This window comes from Scyliorhinus torazame, chromosome 15, assembly GCF_047496885.1.
Source record: "Scyliorhinus torazame isolate Kashiwa2021f chromosome 15, sScyTor2.1, whole genome shotgun sequence".
Taxonomy (NCBI): Eukaryota; Metazoa; Chordata; class Chondrichthyes; order Carcharhiniformes; family Scyliorhinidae; genus Scyliorhinus; species Scyliorhinus torazame.
In genome coordinates this window covers 138,321,876-138,343,640 of record NC_092721.1, presented here as the reverse complement: position 1 = coordinate 138,343,640, position 21,765 = coordinate 138,321,876, and the positions used below count along the sequence as shown (strand labels likewise).

Sequence of the window (21,765 nt, the reverse complement as noted above, 5' to 3'; positions counted from 1 at the left end):
TCTTTTTCAGCTTGGCAGCCGGTGACTAATGGTGTGCCTCGGGTCGGTGCTGTGACCACAACTTTTCACAATATACATTAATGATCTGGAAGAAGGAACTGAAAGCTGTTGCTAAGTTTGCAGATGATACAAAGATCTGTAAAGGGACGGGTAGTATTGAGGAAGCAAGGCGGCTGCAGAAGGACTTGGACAGGCTAGGAGAGTTGGCAAAGCAGTGGCAGATAGAATACAATGTGGAAAAGTGTGAGATTATGCACTTTGGAAGGAGGAATTTAGGTATAGACTATAGTATAAATGGGGAAATGCTTAGGAAATCAGAAGGACAAAGAGACTTGGAGTCCTTGTTCATGATTCTCTTAATGTTAATGTGCAGGTCCAGTCGGCAGTTTAAAAAGGCAAATGCAATGTTAGCATTCATGTCAAGAGGGTTAGACTACAAGACCAGGGATATACTTCTGAGGCTGTATAAGGCTCTGGTCAGACCCCATTTGGAGTATTGTGAGCAGTTTTGGGCCCCGTATCTAAGGAAGGATGTGCTGGCCTTGGAAAGGGTCCAGAAGAGATTGAAAAGAATGATCCCTGGAATGAACAGCTTGTCATGTGAGGAACGGTTGAGGACTCTGGGTCTGTACTAATTGGAGTTTAGAAAGTTTTTTAAAAAAATATGTTTATTCAGAATTTTTCAACAAAAATTTTCAACCATTCAAACCCCCCCCCCGTAACAAGAAAAGAAAAGTCGCATAGCAATACATAAACATATCAATTCAACATAATACAGAACTTGGTACAATGGGTTCCTCCCGCACATATCGGCTTTCCCATATGTTTATATATTTCCTTTCTCAAGTGCCCCTAGGGGAAAAAAACCTCCCCTGGGTTGCTGCTGCTGCTGACCGACCTCCATCTAACGCTCCGCAAGATAGTCTAGGAACAGTTGCCACCGCCTGAAGAACCCCTGCGCAGACCCTCTCAAGGCAAACTTTATCCTCTCCAGTTTGATGAACCCTGCCATGTCGTTTATCCAGGCTTCCACACTGGGGCTTTGCATCTTTCCACATTAGCAAGATCCTCCGCCGGGCTACCAGGGATGCAAAGGCCAGGATACCGGCCTCTTTCACCTCCTGCACTCCCGGCTCGTCCGCCACTCCAAATAGTGCTAGCCCCCAACTTGGCTTGACCTGGACTTTCACCACCTCCGATATAGCCCTCGCAGCACCCCTCCAGAACCCATCCAGTGCCGGGCACGACCAGAACATATGGGCGTGATTAGCCGGGCTTCCTGAGCACCTCCCACATCTGTCCTCCACCCCAAAGAACCTACTCAGCCTCGCCCCTGTCATATGCGCTCTGTGAGTAACCTTAAACTGTATCAGGCTGAGCCTGGCACACGAGGAGGAGGAATTAACCCTACTTAGGGCATCAGCCCACAGACCCTCTTCAATCTCCTCCCCCAACTCCTCCTCCCATTTGCCCTTCAGCTCCTCTACCAGAGCCTCATCCTCTTTCATCTCCTGATATATCGCCGACACCTTGCCCTCTCCGACCCATACACCCGAAATCACCCTGTCCTGAATTCCCTGTGCCGGGAGCAATGGGAATTTCCTCACCTGCCGCCTCACAAAAGTCCTCACTTGCATGTACCTGAAAGCGTTTCCCAGGGGTAGCCCAAACTTCTCCTCCAGCGCGCCCCTAAGCTCGCAAACGTCCCATCGATTAACAGGTCTCCCATTCTTCTAATCCCTGCCCGATGCCAGCTCTGAAACCCCCCGTCCATCCTTCCTGGGACAAACCGATGGTTATCTCTGATCGGGGACCACACCGAGGCTCCCATCGCACCCTTGTGTCGTCTCCACTGCCCCCAGATCTTTAGCGTTGTCGCCACCACCAGACTCGTGGTGTACCTTGTCGGCGAGAGCGGCAGCGCTGCCGTCACCTGCGCCCCCAGGCTCGTTCCTTTGCAGGACGCCATCTCCAACCTCTTCCATGCCGCCCCCTCTCCCTCCATCACCCACTTACGGATCATCGCCACGTTGGCTGCCCAATAGTAGCCACCCAGATTCTGCAACGCCAGCCCTCCTCTGTCTCTACTATGCTCCAGAAACCCCCTCCTTACCCTCGGGGTCTTGTTTGCCCACACAAAACCCATGATGCTCCTGTCTACCCTCTTAAAAAAGGCCTTGGTGACCATAATTGGAAGGCACTGGAACACAAAAAGAAACCTCGGGAGGACCATCATTTTAATCGACTGTACTCTGCCCGCTAGCGAGAGTGGCAACATGTCCCATCGTTTGAAGTCCTCCTCCATCTGCTCCACCAGCCGCGTCAAATTAAGTTTATGCAGGGCCCCCCAACTCATAGCTACTTGGATCCCCAAGTACCGAAAGCTCCTTTCCGCCCTCCTCAACGGTAGGTCGTCTATCCCTCTTCCTTGGTCCCCTGGATGCACCACGAAGAGCTCACTTTTCCCTACATTGAGCTTATAGCCCGGGAAGTCCCCAAACTCCCTTGGGGGCTGCATGACCTCCACCATCCCCTCCACTGGATCCGCAACATACAGCAACAGGTCGTCTGCATACAGCGACACTCGATGCTCCTCTCCCCTCGGACCACCCCCCTCCATTTCCTGAACTCCCTTAATGCCATGGCCAATGGTTCAATTGCTAATGCAAACAACAGGGGGGACAGGGGACAACCCTGCCTCGTCCCTTGATACAGCCGAAAATACTCCGACCTCCGCCGATTCGTAACCACACTCGCCACCGGGGCTCTATAATCGGAGCTTAACCCAACTGATAAACCCCTCCCCAAACCCAAACCCCCGCAACACTTCCCAGAGATACTCCCACTCTACTCGGTCAAAGGCCTTCTGCGTGTCCATAGCTGCCACTATCTCCGCCTCTCCCTCCACCGATGACATGATTATCACGTTTAGGAGCCTCCGCACATTGGTGATTAGCTGCCTGCCTTTTACAAATCCCGTCTGGTTCTCGTGAATCACCCCCGGGACACAGTCCTCGATCCTCGTAGCCAGCACTTTTGCCAGAAACTTAGCATCCACGTTAAGGAGCGAAATCGACCTATAAGACCCACATTGCAGTGGGTCCTTATCCCGCTTCAGGATCAAAGATATCATCGCCTCAGACATTGTCGGGGGCAGGGTCCCCCCTCCCTTGCCTCATGGAAAGTCCTCACCAGCAATGGGGCTAACAGGTCTACGTACTTCCTATAGAACTCAACCGGGAACCCATCTGGTCCCGGGGCCTTCCCCACCTGCATGCTCCCCAGTCCTTTAATCAGCTCCTCCAACCCAATTGGCGCCCCCAAACCAGCCACCACTTGCTCCTCCACCCTCGGGAACCTCAGTCGGTCCAAAAATTGTCGCATCCCCTCTTCCCCCGCTGGGGGCTGGGATCTGTACAGCTCCTCATAGAAGGCCTTAAATGCCTCATTTACTTTCACCGCACTCCGCTCCGTAGTTCCCCTTCCATCCTTGACTCCACCTTCCATCCTTGATTCCATCTATCTCCCTCGCTGCCATCCTCTTACGGAGCTGCCAGCATCCGACTCGCCTTCTCCCCATATTCATATATCGCCCCCTGTGCCTTCCTCCACTGTGCCTCTGCCTTCCCTGTGGTCAACAGGTCGAACTCTGTCTGGAGACTTCGCCTCTCCCTGAGTAGTCCCTCTTCAGGAGACTCTGTATATCTCCTGTCCACCCTTAAAATCTCCCCCACTAACCTCTCCCTTTTCCTGCCCCCTCTCTTCTCCCTGTGAGCCCTGATGGAGATTAACTCTCCCCTGACCACCTCCTTCAGCGCCTCCCATACTACCCCCACCTGCACCTCCCCATTGTCGGCTTCCAAATACCTTTCAATGCACCCCCGCACCCTCCCGCACACCACCTCATCTGCCAGTAATCCCACATCCAAACGTCACAACGGGCGTTGGTCCCTCTCCTCTCCCAACTCCAGTTCCACCCAGTGTGGGCCGTGGTCTGAGATGGCTATGGCCAAATACTCCGTTCCCTCCACTTTCGGGATCAGCGCCCTGCTCAGAACAAAAAAATCTATCCGGGAGTAGGCTTTGTGTACGTGGGAGAAGAAAGAAAATTCTCTGGCCAGAGGCCTGGCAAATCTCCATGGATCCACTCCCCCCATCTGGTCCATAAACCCCCTAAGCACCTTGGGCGCAGCCGGCCTCTTTCCGGTCCTAGATCTGGAACGATCTAATGATGGGTCCAACACAGTGTTAAAATCCCCCCCCCCCCCCCCCCCATTATCAAGCTTCCTACCTCCAGTTCCGGAATGCGCCCCAACATACGCTTCATAAATCCAGCATCGTCCAAGTTCGGGGCGTATACATTTACCAATACCACCCACGTCCCCTGCAACCTACCGCTCACCATCACGTATCGACCTCCATTGTCCACTACTATGTTCTTGGCCTCAAACGACACCCGCTTCCCCACCAGTATTGCCAACCCTCTATTCTTCGCATCCAGCCCCGAATGGAATACCTGTCCTACCCATCCCTTTCTTAACCTGACCTGGTCTGCCACCTTCAGATGTGTCTCCTGAAGCATGACCACGTCTGCCTTCAGTCCCTTTCAGTGCGCGTACACTCGGGCCCTCTTAACCGGCCCATTCAGGCCCCCCCACATTCCACGTTATCAGCCGGATTGGGACCCCCCCCCCCCCCCCCCCCCCCCCCCCGCCGACTAGCCATCTCCTGTTTTAGGCCAATCCCATGCCCGCGCCTCCCGCACCCTCCAGTCTCCCAGACGGGGAACCCCCGCCCCGACCACCTCTTCCGTTTTCAGTTCCCCCTCGGCCAATGCAGCAGCAACCCTATTTTCCCCCCTCCCCCCGCAAGATCCAAATCTAGCTCTTTTGCTCCCCCCATAACACTTCCGTAAGTCAGCTGACCCCGGCTTCCCCCGCCTTCCCGTTAACCCCTCCCGTGTGGAAATCCCCCCTCCTCCTTGCGCTCCTCCATCCCCCCGGCCCTTCCCTAACGCGGGAAAAAGCCCACGCTTTCCTGAGCCAGCCCCGCCCCCTGTGGCGCTGCTCCTGTTGCGGCCTTATCCCAATTCCCCCATCCCCGGGCCTCCCCTCCCTCCAGCACCGGCGCCCACATTCCCCACAGTCTCCCCATCAAATCTCTTCCCCCATCCCCATCGATCGCCTCACCCGTGGAACATTCCTTACACATAGTTAAAACCCTGTATACAATCGACATCCCCCCCACAACCACAGACCCTCAGTTTGAGTCCAATTTTTCCATTTGGATAAAGGTCCAAGCTTCTTCAGGCGTTTCAAAGTAGTGGTGTCGATCCTGAAATGTGACCCACAGTCGCGCTGGCTGCAGCATTCCGAATCTCACCCTCTTCCTATGCAGCACCGCCTTGGCCCGATTAAAACCAGCTCTCTTCTTTGCCACCTCCGCGCTCCAGTCCTGGTAGATTCGGATCACCGCATTCTCCCATCTACTGCTCTGCTCCTCAGGACACACTCTCTGTCCACGAAAGGATGAAACCTCACCACTATCGCCCTTGGCGGCTCATTGGCCTTGGGTCTCCTCGCCAGGACCCGGTGAGCCCCATCTAGCTCCAGGGGACTCTGAGAGGCCTCCGCACCCATCAGCGAATGGAGCATCGTGCTCACCTACGCCCCGGCATTGGCCCCCTTCACCCTTTCAGGGAGACCCAGAATCCGAAGATTCTTCCTCCTCGACCTGTTCTCCAGGACCTCGAGTCTCTCGGCCCACCTCTTGTGCAGTGCCTCGTGCGCCTCCATCTTCACCGCCAGGCCCAAGATCTCGTCCTCGGTGGTTTTTTCCTGCACCTCTCGGATCTCTACCTCTTGGGCCTTCTGGGTCTCCTTCAGCCCCTCGATCGCCGTCAGCAGTGACGCCTGCACCTTTTTTTTAAGCTCCTCCTCGCAGCGCCTGAGAAACTCCTGCTGCTCCGGCCCCCATGCTGCTCGATCTCCGCCATCTTGTTTTTCCTCCCTCTTTTCTTTCGCTGCTCCAAAGCCGCTTTTTTTCCCGCTCCACCTCTGGTCCCCTCCATACACTATGGAAGGGGGACCTTGCTCTCACCTTCTCACACGGGAAGTGGTCGAAAACTTTCTGTTGGGGCTCCTCTGGAGAGCCCAAAAGACCGTTCTAGCGGGAGCCGCCGAAATGTGCAGCTTAGCTCCGCATCGCCGCAACCGGAAGTGGAGTTTAGAAAGATGAGGGAGGATCCTATTGAAACTTACAGGATACTGCCAGGCCTGAATAGAATGGATGTGGCGAGGATGTTTACACTTGTCGGAAAAAGTAGAACTAGAGGACACCATCTCAGACTAAAGGGACGATCCTTTAAAACAACGATGAGGAGGAATTTCTTCAGCCAGAAGGTGGCGAATCTGCGGACCACTTTGCCGCAGAAAGCTGTGGAGGCACAATAACTGAGTGTCTTTAAGACAGAGATAGATAGGCTCTTGATTAATAAAGGGATATGGGGTTATGGGGAGAATGCAGGAGAATGGGGATGAGAAAAATATCAGCCATGATTGAATGGTGGAGCAGACTCGATGGGCCAAGTGTCCTAATTCTCCTCCTATGTCTTATGGTCTCTTGTGGTCTAACATAGTAGCACACTGTAAAAGCTTTTATAAGTACGTAAAAAGAAAAAGATTGGTGAGCACAAATGTTAGTACGGAATGGGTGAATTTATTATAGAGAACAAGGAAATGGCGGAACAATCAAGCAACTACTTTAGTTCTGACTTCACAGAGGAAAGCACAAATAACTCCCCAGAAATGCGAGGGAACCAAGAGTCTAATGAGAAGAATTGAAGGAAATTTAGAATTACATATTAAAAAGAAGTAGTGCTGGAGACATTAGTGGGACTGATAGCTGATAAATCCCCATGGTCTGATAATCTACATCCCACGGTACTAAAACGGGTGGCCATGGCAATGGTGGATGCGTTGGTCGTCAGCTTCCAAAATCCTGCAGATTCTGGAACAGCCCCAGCAGATTGAAGAGTGTCAAATGTAACCCCCCCCAAACTTATTTTTTTGCAGACTGCGAAACCCTGCATATGCCTGACTTTGGAGGCTCCGAATTCCTCCACCCCAGCAAAATCTGTCTCCGGGCCACCAGGGAGGAGAAGGCCAGGATATCGGCCTCCCTCCACCCTGGGCCCCCGGATCTTCCGATACCCCAAACATTGCTATTTCCGGACTCAGAGTCACCCTCCCTTCCAGGACCTCTGACATGACGTCCGCAAATCCCTGCCAGAATCCCCTCAACCTCGGACACGCCCAGAATATATGCACATGATTCGCCGGGCTTCCCCCACAGCATCTGCACCTATCCTCCACTTCCTCAAAAAGCCTACTCATCTAGGCCACAGTCATGAGCCCTATGAACCACCTTGAACTGGATCAGGCTAAGCTTGGTACACAACGAATATGAATTGACTCTCCTCGAGGCCTTTTCCCATATTCCGACTTGCAACTCTTCCTCCCACTCCCTCTTCACCTCCCTGATTGGGACCCCTTCCAACTCCATTAATTCCTTGTATATCTCCGAGAACCTCCCCTCCCCAACTCCCGTTTTTGACATCACCTTATCCTGTAGTTCCCTCAGGGGGAGGTGAGGAAAGCTTGGAACCTGTCTCCGAACAAAGTCCCATACCTGCAGCTACCGAAACCTGTTCCCACCCGGCAACTCAAAACTCCTCCTCAAATGCCTCCAGGCTCGGGGAAACCCTCCTCCATGAAGAGATTGCAAAGTGTCTCAATCCCTGCCCGCTGCCACCTCCTAAAGCCCCCATCCAGCACCCCCCGGAGCAAAACGGTGATTATCACAAATCGGTGACCACACTGACACTCCCTCCAGTCCCATGTGCTGTCTCCATTGCCCCCACACCCTCAGGGCTGCCACCACCACCGGGCTTGTGGAGTACCGAGCCAGTGAGAACAGCAGGAGCGCCATTAATAAAGCCTCCAAGCTCGTGCCCTGACAAGATGCCGCCTCTACTCGCTCCCAAATCGACCCCTCCCCCACTACCCACTTCCTGACCATCGATATGTTGGCCACCCAGTAATAGCTAATAAAACTCGGGAGGGCCAAGCCTCCCTCTCCGCGACTCTGTTCCAGGAGTTCCTTCTTCACCCTATCAGCCCACACAAAACCCAAGATCACCGCATTAATTTTCCTAAAAAAAGTCCTACGGGACAAAAATTTAAAAAACAGCAGCCTTGGGGGGACTGTCATCTTCACCCTCCCCGCCTGTGTCAGCGGGTGCATGTCCAACCTGCAGAAATCCCTTTTCATCTGATCGACCGCTCTACCCGAATTTAACTTATGAAGCTGCCCCCAATCCTTAGCCACCTGAATCCCCAGATACCTGAAACTCCTCCCCACCACTTTAAAAGGTAACTCCCTCAATCTCCTTTCCTGCCCCCGTGCCTGAATCGCAAACACCTCGCTCTTTCCCATATTTAGCTTGTAGCTTGAAAACCGCCCAAATTCGTCCGGTGTCTCCATAATTCCAGCAATTCCTCCCTGACTTCCTGTGGGTCTGTGATATAAAGGAGTAAATAGTCCACGTAGAGCGAGACCCTATGCATCACCCCCTCGCACTATCCCTCGCCAGATATTCGATGACCAAAGCGCCATTGCCAAGGGTTCTATGGCCAGGGCAAAACAGCAGTGGGGAGAGCGGACAACCTTGTCTTGTCCCCCTACAAAGACTAAAATATTCTGATCGGACCCGGTTGGTTCTTGCATTCGCCACCGGAGCCTGGTATAGCAACCGGACCCAATCCACAAATCCCTGCCCGAACCCAAACCTGCCTAGAATATCCCATAGGTACTTCCACTCCACCCAGTCAAAGGCCTTTTCTGCATCCATGGCTACTACCACCTCATCCTTGCGCTCCTCCACTGGCATCATTATAACATTAAGAGCCGTCTAATGTTGGACGTCAAGTGCCTACCCTTCAAAATTCCCGTCTGATCCTCCCTGATTACCTCCAGGACACAGTCCTCTATACGTATGGCCAAGATCTTTGCCAGCAATTTAGCGTCTACGTTCAAAAGGGAGATTGGCCTGTATGATCCACAGCTCTCTGGGTCCTTATCCCGTTTAAAAATGAGAAAGAGCGATGCTTGTGATAACGTTGGGGGCAGCACTCCCAACTCCTTTGACTCATTAAAAGCCTTAACCAGGATCGCCTAGAAAAAGGGTCCCAGTTTCAAGATGTTGGGTAGGCCATATGGGACTGAGATGAGGAGAAACCTCTTCATTCGGAGGGTGGTGAACCTGTGGCATTCTCCACCATAGAAAGCGTGGAGGCCAAGTCACTGAATATAGTTAAAAAGGAAATAGATGTATTTTGAGAACCTAAAGATGTGGAGGCGTATGGGGAGAGCGCGGGATTATGTGATAAAAGATCAGCCAGGAATGACAGAGCAGCCTCGAAGGGCTGAATAGCCTACTCCAGCTTTCTATGTTTCTATAAGATCAAATCTGACACAGTCACTTAGCTGCTTTTCCAAACATCAATGAGACTGCAAACAAACGCAACAGGGTTTGCTGGGCAACCTTTGGGAGGCACAAGAGATTCCCGTTTAATCCTAAACCATCATTGAATTTTGGTGGACTTGGAAAATTGGTGGCAGGTAGCTCATTAATGAACCTAATTAACTCCACCACTAGGAGGCGGGATTCCTGCATCCGGTCCTTTCTACCCTCAACCTAATTGGGGACAGTTTTCCCGATGCGGATACAGCTGCCTAATTCTTCCAGCCTCCGCGAACATATCCACTTGGTGTACTCAATTAAATTTGCCTCTTGTAACTATACCCTATTTGATTTGTGACACTTGAAATTTTTTAATACATTTTTATTGTTCCATTTATTATTATTATGATTACAGTTAACAGTTTCTTTTCTACAGTTACCTTGAATATCCTTTACTGAACCAGTTACATTCTAATTTCTATCCAAAAACTTTCATGCAAAATATTTATCTCTGCGATACTTTTATCCTCCACAACCAGGTTAGCCGTTTCATCACCGCTTGAATATCTATAAAAGCCATGACTATTTCCTTCTGATAGCTGCTAGTTTTTTTTTCATCTTCAAACTTTTTATCTCCCAACTCCATCCTATGTCTATTCCTCATGAGCGTTTTTTATTAGGTGTCCTTTTTTACATTTTAAATTTATGAAGTTTGCATCTTTTTGCCTTCTAGGAATATATTTTGTAAGGCACCCTTCTTATTTAAAGATTCTCCACTGTTGATCCCAGGTTTCAAACAGTTTAATCTGGTTGACTAAAAATAGCTGCTTAGCACTCAGAGTAACATTGCTTTGACAAATGTTTTTGTTGATATCTCTTTTGAAAACTGTTCATCGGTTGAAACTGTTCATTCGTTGAACTGTTCATTGCTTCACAGTGCCAGAGTCCCAGGTTCGATTCCCGCTTGGGCCACTGTCTGTGTGGAGTGTGCACGTTCTCCCCATATCTGCATGGGGTCCTCCGGGTGCTCCAGTTTCCTCCCACAAATCCCGAAAGACGTGTTTGTTAGGCGAATTGGACATTCTGAATTCTCCCTCTGTACCCGAACAGGTGCCGGAAAATGGCGAGTAGGGGCTTTTCACAGTAACTTCATTGCAGTGTTATGTAAGCCGGCTTGTGACACTAATAAAGATATTATTATTATAAATGTGATATTAATGACAAAGCAATTGATATGTTTCATATTTAGAAAAGAAATTACAGATTTTGAACATAAGAAAACTGAAGAATTAGCCCAATTTGAGGAATACAAAAAAGAAGAATTAAAACGACTACAAAAAGAGCGAATGGTATTTGAAAAACATGCTGCAGCAGCAAGAGCAATCCCTGACAAAAAGGAGAGAGAAGAGATACAGGTGATTGTTACCCTGTTTTTATGTCATATAAATCCTTTTATTCAACAATTAGGATGCTCTTAATGAATTCTTAATTGATGAATCACTATTAGTTTGACTCGTATTTGAGAATCTATTAATACTTTCCTGAGTATTTTTTCCTCTGGTCAATTTTCGAACTTTAAAATATTGCTGAGAAGAGATATGTTGCTGAAGTTTTTTGGGTGGCATGATGGCGCAGTGGTTAGCACTGCTGCCTCACAGTGCTGAGGTCCCGGGTTCGATCCTGGATCCGAGTCATTGTCCATGTGGAGTTTGCACCTTCTCCCTGTTTTTGCATGGGTCTCACCTCCACAAACCAAAGAGGTGCAGGGTAGGTGGATTGGTCATGTTAAATTGCCTCTTAATTGGAAAAAAATAATTGGGTACTCTAAAGTTATTTTTTTTAAATGTTGATGACGTTTTTTGTCTGACACTCATCAGGGCAAACACAAGAATGCCAAATTTCAAACCATGACAATTTACACAACAGGAGAAAAGGGTGCTGATTAATTGGCAAGTTGACCCTGATCGAGGCATTGCCATGGAGAAAGCAATAGGAAATGGGTCCCCAAACTTAGCCTCCTTCTGCACTGTATGTTCTCTGTCATGTCAAACTCCCACAAGTTTAAAAATAGGCGTGCGGCTTGAACTTATTCCTTTTGTTTGCAGAGAACAGGTGCCTGCAAATTAATGTATATCATATCTACCAAGTGTAAATGAGCTATATTATGAGATCAACCAATTAGTGGATTTCTCAACCAACATTAACAATGCTTCATGCTGCTACTATGCTGTGTTCCGTGAGTGGTATTTTTCACTAACAGAATGCTGCTGTCGATCCAAGAGGATGTTCTGCTTACCACACAATTGTGTACAAATTTCAGTGCAGCCACGATGCCAGGTATGTAGACTGTATGTCTTGGTGATTGGCTGATAAAATGAAATAGCATGTTCTTTTGGTTGTTTGTAATAGACAAAGTACAGGCCATACTCTGCCAGTCCTGATAAGTGCAAAATGAAAAACTTCAGCAACACTTCTCTTTTCAGCAAGATTCCAGTTCTGTACTACCAAGGGACAACTTGTCTATACTTGTCACTTCCCGATGGTAAGATACCATCACATCCTTTAGAAAAATCAGCCGTGACTAGTATCTTTAGAGTTGTTGGAATTAACTTCATGATAGAAATAAACTAATATTTTAGAAGTAATGGTGTGGAAATAGTCTTGTAGCAGCAGTAAACCAAGCAGACAGTATGTTTTGTTGCAAAAGTAAAATACTGTAGATGCTCAATCTGAAATAAAAATAAAACAAAACATGCTGAAAATACTCAGCAGCTCTGGTAGCATTTTTGGTGAATGTTCACAGATCTTTCAATAGAAATGGGAAAAGTTGGGAATGTAATAAATTTAAACATGTGCAAGGGGTAAGAAAAACGAAAAGTAAGGTTTGGATGGCAGGAGAGTTTAAAAGACAAAGTTTTCATGATGCAAGACTAAAGGGACAGGCATTAGGACAAGGAAACAAACAAAATATGTGAAGGGACAGGCATAAGGACAAGGAAAGAAACAAATATGTGTATAGAGTAGGTGTGACGACCTGTTGCTTGAAAGGAATGGAAAGAGACAAGCAAGAGAGGAGAAAAAAACCCTGCAAAAAACATGAAATAAAATGGGGACACAGGTTACAATCAAAAACTGTTGAACTCAATGTTGAGTCCAGAAGGCTGGAAAGTACCCAGATGAAACATGAGGTGCTGTTCCTGAAAGTTAGAATTGGGCTTCATTGGCACACTAAATAAGGCCGAGGGTAAAAAGATTAGAGTGGGAGCAGGGGGGAGAATTAAAATCCGACGTGACTGGAAGACTGGGGCCGTGCTTACAGACTAAAAGAGGTGTTCTACAAAACAATTACCCTGCCTATGTGTTTGGCCCCTCCAAGACAGAGTTGTTTTTTATAAATTAAAGTATCCAATTCATTTTTTTTTTCAATTAAGGGGCCAATCCACCTATCCTGTACATCTTTGGGTTGTGGGGGTGAGACACACTCAAGACACGTGGAAAACGTGCAAATTCCACATGGGCAGTGACCCGGGATCGGACCTAGGTCCTTGGCGCAGTGAGGCAGCAGTGCTGCCCTCCAAGAGTTAATAAAGTTCAATTAAATCACTTTCACTTGGAAGGAGTGTAAAGGGCTTCGAATGATGAGAAAAGAGAAGAAAAGTTAGTGAGGTGAACCAAGCCAGAAAATTGAAAACTGATAATGATGGAGGATGTTGGAAAAGGCATGGACATGGATGGGAAGAGACTGGACAAAAGAAGTAAAACAGTACCATCAGGAAGAAATCATTTCAGTGAGGCAGGCACAGGCTGATAAGATGGGTTTATCAGGCAGTCCTTTTGTGGATCTTGAGAAAGAGGTAGAATTGGGCAGTTTGGGGTTGGGACACCAGGAGGCTGGAGGCCATCGAGGTGAGATCTCAAGAGGAGTTGAGGTCAATGACAGTCTGGTGTGTTTGATGGTCCGGTCATGAACATAACATGAACATAGAATTTACAGTGCAGAAGGAGGCCAATCGGCCCATCAACTCTGCACCAGCTCTTGGAAAGAGCACCCGACCCAAGGTCCACACCTTCACCCTATCCCCATAACCCAGTAACCCTACCCAACACTAAGGGCAATTTTGGACACTAAGGCCAATTTAGCATGACCAATCCACCTAACCTGCACATCTTTGGACTGTGGGCGGAAACCGGAGCACCCTGAGGAAACCCACGCACACACGGGGAGAATGTGCAGACTCCGCACAGACAGTGACCCAAGCCGGGAATTGAACCTGGGACTCTGGAGCTGTGAAGCAATTGTGCTATCCACAATGCTACCGTGCTGCCCACAGTGCCATCCTTTCATAGTTTAGTGGAGGTAGGAGATGTCTTGGAGTTGGTGTTTTTGCCAAGAAATTTTTAATTGAACTAAGCTGGTGTTGTTACAATTCACTCGGGGAGTTCGAGTTGCTGTGGCTGCATGCAGGTTTCTGTGCATGTTGTCGTCTGGAGCTGCGGATTGTAGCGGTAGTGGCTCCAACTTTCTTTCCTTCACTTGCTTGATCAGGAAACGGTCTTGCTGCTTCCTATTGCCGTGTTTTGGAAGGATCTGTGGGTTAGTACTGAACCTGCCTGGCTGCGTTATGTATGCACCAATTTTAGAGTACCCAATTTATTTCCAATTAAGGGACAATTTAGCGTGGCCAATCCACCTAACCTGCACATCTTTGGGTTGTGGAGACGAAACCCACGCAAACACGGGGAGAATGTGCAAACTCCACACGGATGAATGCACCTCTCTTGGCCATCAAGTCCTCGGGCGGGACTTGAACTTGGAGTTTCTGGCTCAGAGGAAGGAACACTATCCACTGCACAAGCCCTCCCATTAATTAAGAGACTAATCTAAACTGCTGAAAGTTACATTTAAGGCATATTTCATGGGAAAACTTTCTGGTGAGTGACCAAAGCATGAAATGATCTTCGTAAGATAGTAGAAGAAAATTTTAATCATTTAGGTGACCGTGAAATAATGCGGCACATAACTTTTTTTCTTCTTCTGGATGAATGATTAAGAATCACTGGCGTTCTTCATTTTGTATTCTTGTTCAGATCTTCAGTATTTTAATTTGCTGGAGGTTTCTTTATAAACCTCAAGCTGTGTAACAACTAGGTTGCATTGAATTATACAAGGTAGATAGGGTTAAACTCAAATCTTAATTCTAATTAAACCAGCTTGCTGGTTAAAACTGGTGAAAGGGAAATATAGGGCCATGCAAAGAGCGTTGAACTCTAGGGATGATTTAAATTTGAAGGACCTCGATTACATCTAAGCATTGAGACCAGATTGTGGATAAATGCTTATAAGATGTTATCCTTGTGATAAACTAGCTGTGTAAAGCTTGTGCAAGTGTCGGGCAGGCCCCAATTAAAATAAAATATAAAATTTTTGGCTTAGGATTTTTCTGCCTATGTGGTTCCAAATCTTGTCATTTCAAGAATTCAACTCTGGACAACTTGAAACAGGCAGTGATTTGAGTCTGGGAAATCATAAAAACTATTGAAAGAGCGATTGTATTTATTATACAATGCAATTATAGTACATAATCTCACCAAAAGCTCAAATGGGGAATTCAAAGGAAACTTCTTTAGCAAGTGAGTGACAAGTTTGACAAACCTGCTACATGGAGTGGTTGAGGCAAATAGTATAGATGAATTTAAGGGGGAGCTAGAAGAGCACATAAGGGAGAAGGGATTAGAGGCTTATGCTAATGATTAGATGACGATGGAAGGGAGGATGCTCAAGTGGAACATAAACATCTAGTATGGACTTTATGGACCAAAATGCCTGTTTCTTTGCTGTCTATTTTATGTAGTACTTTAGTATAATAGTGACGTCCAGTTGTTTTTCATGCAAGACTTTGAAATTTTATTTCTCTTTCTGGTTAGGTATTGAAGCAGCAGATTGTAGACTTCAATGAAGAACTAAAACGAAAGGAATTAAGATGGTCAAGTATCCATTCAAGGCTTCGAAACCAGATTGATATACTGACTAAAGAAAACCAAGAGCTTCGAGATGAGGTTAACATTATCGAAAGACTTCGGTTGGAAACCTGGAAAAAAGCTGAAGCAGCAATTGAAAAGAAGATAGAGACCACAACTCCACAGTTAAAGAAAGCAGAATTAGGAGTAAGCCTGTAATTCTTTGGGTGTGATTACACTTTCACATATCAAGTTACTATCTATTCAGCGGTGATGCAATGCACATGTTGCTCAAAACAAAATGCCCAATGAAAATCGTGAAGTTTATCCTACAGAGAAAACGGAAAGTCCCTTTTCCCTGTAACTATTCCCATAAATTGGTTCTCCAACCTCTTAAAAATTTTTTTTAGAGTACCCAATTCATTTTTTTCCTATTATGGGGCAATTTAGCATGGCCAATCACGGTGCCCACAAGGAACATGTGAACAAATATTTTTTTAATTAATTTAAGGGATGTGGGCACCACTGGCTAGGCCAGCATACCTAGGCCACCATCCTTATTAGTTGCCCTGCAGAAGGTGGTAGTGAGCTGCCTTCTTGAACTGCTGCAGTCCGTGAAGTGGTAGGTTCACCCACAGTGCTATTCAGGAGGGAATTCCAGGATTTTGACCCAGCAACTGAGATTTGGTGATATATTTCCAAGTCAGGATGGTTGGTGACTTGGAGGGGAACCTCCAAGTGGTGGTGTTCCCAGGCATATTCTGCTTTTGTCCTTCTAGATGGTCGTTGGGTTTGAAAAGTGCTGCCTAAGGAATCTTGGTGTATTCCTGCATTGCATCTTGTAGCTGGTACTCAAGGCTGCCACTGTTCATCAGTGGTGGAGTCATAAGAGTCCTACAGCACAGAAAAGGCTCTTCTGTCCATAGCAACTTCACCGGTCACAAACAATCACCTAACTATTCTAATCCCATTTTCCACCACTTGGCCTATAGTCTTGTATGCCTTGGGATCGCAAGTGCACATCAAAATACTTGTTAAATGTTATGCAGATATCTGCCTCCACTCATCTTTCAGGCAGTGAGTTCCAAACTTCCACCACCTTCTGGGTAAAAAATGTTTTTCCTCACATCCCCTCTAAGCCTCCTGGTACTTACCTTAAATCGATGTCCCCTGGTCATTGATCCATCCACCAAGGGAAAAGGTTTCTTCCCTGTCTACTCTGTCTGTACTCCTAATAATTTCACATAATCAATCACGTCCCTCTCATTCTCCTCTGTTCCAATCATAACAAACTCTCCAGTCCAGGCAACATCCTGGTAAATCTACTCTGCACCCTTTCCAGTGCTATCACTTTCCTCCTATAATGTTGATTCCAGAACTGCTCTAGCTGTGGCCTAAAAAATGTTTCATACAATTTCAGCATAACACCCCTGCTCTTAAACTCTATGCCTCGGCTAATAAAGGCAAGTATATCATCTGCCTTCTTAACCATAGTATCCACCTGCTCTGCTACCTTAAGGGACCGGTGTACAGGCACACTAAGGTCTCTCTCATTCTCGGTGCTTACAGGGATCTGCCGTTTATTATGTATTCCCATGCCTTATTTGTCCTGCCCAAGTGCATTACCTCACACTTATTCGGACTGAATTCCATTTGCCACTGATCAGCCCAGTGTAGCCACCTGGGTTGGCCACTTCCCGACTTAAAATGGAGAATCGCAAAGACTAAAGGGAAATTCAGCCAACACAGGCAAAGACTATCAAGTGCAGAAATCATGCGTATTGAAACTTGCAAAAACCAGACAGTACTGAAACCAGCAGCCATCTGCATAGAAATGAGCGATTCCAAGGCACAATTGCAACACAATTGAATAAAGCCAAGCCAGACTCCTCGGCGCCAGCAGGAGCCAAGACAAAGGAAGGCCAACGGACATTTAGGGACCGCCCAGCGATCAGGGAACAACTCCAGTATTGGGGAAATCGATCCAAATGATCGGAACGCAGTCCAATCATTTGGAACCAGGTATGGGGTCCGCCCCAAAGGGCGGGAAGCCCCTGGGGACTATAAAGTAAAGCCCCCAAGTCCAAATCGTCCTACTTGACAGGGTCACTCAGCAACACGCAGCAACCCTTGAGAGTGAACTGTCCAGCGGCCGCCAACCAAGTAAGTCTCAAGTCAACGCTCGCTACGAGAATGGCGCTCCTAGCTACCAGTCCATACCAGCTTTTGAATCCTGCAGACTCAGGACCTGAACGAAAGGCCATTTGTTCCACTGACCTGGTGGGCCAGTCCGAAGCTAAGTATTGGCCTTTTAGTGATAGGAATAGTCTAAAAAGTAGAGTTTATGCATGAGTAGTGATTTACTGTGTATAATAAATGTGTTTTGATTTGAATCTTACTAATTGGTGTGTTGAGTTATTGATCATTACTTGAACCTCGTGGCGGTATAAATATACCTCCTGGCGACTCTAGAGCAAAGGTTAAACAAACAGCAAATTACGATTTAAGAGCCAACCAAAAGTTAGCAACACCACCTGACCAGCCCTCCTACATCCGCCTGTAATCTACGGCTATCCTCACAATTTACCACCCCACCAATTTTTGTATCATCTGCAAACTTGCTGATTAATCCTCTTGCATTCAAGACAAAATCATTCATATAAACCACAAACAGCAAGGGCCTCAACACAGATCCCTGCGGGACCCCACTGGACCCAGGCTAACAGTCAGAAAAACTCCTTTCAACCAGCACCCTCTGCTTCCTGGCACTCAGCCAATTTTGGATCCAATTTGCCAAATTTCCTTGGATCACATGGGCTCTTACCGTCACTATTAGTCTCTCATGTGGGACCTTATTAAAAGCTTTGCTAAAATCCAAGTAGACTACGCCAAACGCATTCCCCTCATCTACAAACCTGGTCACCACTTTGAAAAATTCAATCAAGTTGGTCAGACATGACCTCTCTTTAACAAAATCATGCTGACTGTTCTTGATTAATCCCTGCTTCTTCAAATGCAGATTAATTCTGTCTCTCAGAATTGCTTCCAATAGTTTCCCCACCACTGAGGTTAGACAGACTGGCCTGTAGTTTCCTGGTTTATCCCTTCCTCCCTTCTTGAATAATGATGTTACATTGGCTATCCTCCAGTTTTCCAGCACCTCCTGTAGCCAGAGAGGAATTGAAAATCATTGCCAGCTCCCCTGCAATTTCCTCCTTTGCCTCACTCAACAGCCTGGGATACATTTCATCTGGCCCTGGAAATTTATCTACTTTTAAGCTGCCAAACCACTCCGAACTTCCTCTCTGTCTATGCTAATCTCTTGAATTTTATTCCAGTCCTTCGTTCTGATTTCTATACACACATCTCACCGGCACAAAGTGGGCCGGTTTAGCTCAGTGGGCTAGACAGCTAGTTTGTAATGCAGAACAAGGCCAGCAGCGTGTGTTCAATTCCCGTACCAGCTTACCCGAACAGGCGGTGGAATGTGGCGACTGGGGGCTTTTCACAGTAACTTCATACTTGTGACAATAAAAGATAATTATAATTAAGTATTCATTTAGAGCTCTACCACAATCGACTCCACACACAAATTACCAATGTAGTCCTTAATGGGCCGTACTCTTTCCCTAGTTATCCTTTTATCCTTAATGTACTTGTAAAACAACTTTTTTTTTTACCTTCCAGTCTTCTTTCATGTCCCCTTTTTGCTCTCTAATTTCCTTTTAAGTTCCCTCTTGCACATTTAGACAACTCTAGGGCTTCTGCTGTTTTGAGCCCTCGATATCTGCCATGAGCCTCCTTTTTTCTTTTCTCCTGATCCTATGCTGTATATCTATATACATAGAATTTACAGTGCAGGGTTCACTGGATTTGTTCGGCCCACTCATTTTCTTGATTGGAACATATTGGCCCTGTACTCTCTATTTCCTTCTTGAATGCGTCCCACTGTTCTGTCATAGATTTACCTAAAAGTGGCTTCTCCCAATCCACTCCAGCCAAATCATACTAATCTTATTAAAATCGGTCATTCACCAGTTAAAAATTTTGATCTCGGGGCCCATCCTTGTCGTATTCCATAACAATCTTGAATCTAACAGAGTTATAATCACAGTCTGCAAAATGTTCCCACCAACCACTTGCCCAACTTTGTTTCTGAAAATTAAGTCCAGGACTGCCCCCTCTCTTAAAGGCCTTCTGCGTACTGGCTTAAAAGTTGTTCTGGATGTATTTTAAGAATTCCGCACCCTCTGAACCTTTAAGAATAATAATCTTTATTGTCACAAGTAGGCTTACATTAACACTGCAATGAAGTTATTGTGAAAAGCCCCTAGTCGCCATGCTCCGGCGTCTGTTCGGTTACACCGAGGGAGAATTCAGAATGTCCAAATTACCTAACAGTACGTCTTTCGGGACTTGTGGGAGGAACCGGCGCACCTGGTGCAAATCCACGCAGACACTGAGAACAGGCAGACTCCACACAGACAGTGACCCAAGCCGGGAATCAAATCTGGGACCCTGGAGCTGTGAAGCAGCAATGCTATTCACTGTGCTACCTTTCACACTATGACTACCCCAGTTAATATAGGAGAGGGATTGAATGTTTGTGGAAGGGGTAGCAATGAAGCGGGCTGCTTTGTCCTGAGTGATGTCGAGTTTACGAGTGTTATTCGAGCTGCACTCATCCAGGCAAGTGGAGAATATACCATTACGTTCCTGTCTTGTGCCTTGTAAGGTGATGGACAGGCTTTGGGGGGGCAGGAGGGGAGTTATTCACCACAGGATTTCTAGCCTTTGACCTCCTCTGGTAGCCACAGTATTTATATGGCTAGTCCAGTTCAGTTTCTGGTCAGTGGTAACCCCCAGGATGTTGATAGTGGGGGAATTCAATGATGGTAATGCCATTGAATGTCAAGGGACAATGGTTAGATCTTGTTGGAGATGTTCATTGCCTGGCACTTGAGTGGCACAAATGTTACTTGCCATTTGTCAGCCCAGACCGGGATATTGTCCAGGTCTTGCTGCATTTGGACATAGTAATCTAATGATAACCTTTATTAGTGTCACAAGTAGGCTTACGTTGACACTGCAATGAAGTTACTGTGAAAATCCCCTAGTCGCCACACTATGGCGCCTATTCGGGTACACTGAGGGAGAATTCAGAATGTCCATGGCGCCTATTCGGGTACACGGAGGGAGAATTCAGAATGTCCATGGCGCCTATTCGGGTACACTGAGGGAGAATTCAGAATGTCCAATTCACCTAACAAGCGTGTATTTCAGGACATGTGGGAGGAAACCGGAGCACCCGGAGGGAACCCACGCAGATACTGGGAGAACGTGCAGACTCCGCACAGACAGTGACTCGAGCCGGGAATTGAACCCGGGTCCCTGGTGCTATGAGGCAACAGTGCTACCTACTGTGCTACATCTGATTCAGTATCCGAGGAGTCGCGAATGGTACTGAACATTATGCAATCATCAACGAACATCTCAAATTCTGACTTTATAATAGAAGGAAAGTCATTGATGAAAGAGCTGAAGATGGTTGGGCCGAGGGCACTATCCTGAGGAATTTATGCAGTGATGTCTTGGAGCTGAGATTGACCTCCAAAAAAATCACTTGCATTGACTCGTTTTGCAAAAGCTTCTTGATGCCACACTCAGTCAAATGCTGCCTTGATGTCAGCAGTCATTCTCACCTCACCTGTGGCATTCAACTGTTTGTCCATATTTGAACCAAGGCTGTAAAGAGGTCAGGAGTTGAGTGACCCTGACGGAACCCAAATTGAGCGTTCGGGAGCAGGTTATTGCCGAATAAATGCCGCTTGATAGCGCTGTTGTTGACCAAGAGTAGACTGATGGGCATTAATTGGCTGGATTGGATTGGTCCTGCTTCTTGTGTACAGGACATGCATGCCTGGGCAATTTTCCAAATTGCTGGGTAGATGCCAGTGTTGTAGCTGTATGGAACAGCTTGGCTCAGGGTGTGGCAAGTTAATAGGCTAAATGGGACAAGCCAGATTAACCAACATTCGATGTTAGGAACTAAATATCACAACCAAGCCCCTGACCATAAGCTACCTTTTGAGCAATATCATTGAAGCAGCTGCTGTTTTAATATGTATTTGGAATATGGTTCACTGTTGCTTTTTCTACAGTTTGTGCCAAATGGAGAAATAATTTTTGTCCCTGCATGAATAATATTTCATATTCACTTTTTATCAGTCCTATAATTTTATGGTGGGAGACGTGCATTCTAATTTAGCAACTTTTTTTGTAAT

At 47.0% G+C, this 21,765-nt stretch overlaps 1 protein-coding gene across 2 annotated transcripts in view; it reads left to right on the top strand.

Moving 5' to 3' along the window:
* Positions 1-21,765, top strand: part of cpap (centrosome assembly and centriole elongation protein) — a 168,013-nt gene that overhangs the window by 89,612 nt on the left and 56,636 nt on the right. For both annotated transcript variants that reach the window (XM_072476807.1, XM_072476808.1), the window contains exons 9-10: positions 10,773-10,938; positions 15,449-15,688. In XM_072476807.1, coding sequence (XP_072332908.1) covers positions 10,773-10,938; positions 15,449-15,688 — 406 coding nt within the window. The remainder of the gene's footprint in view (positions 1-10,772; positions 10,939-15,448; positions 15,689-21,765) is intronic.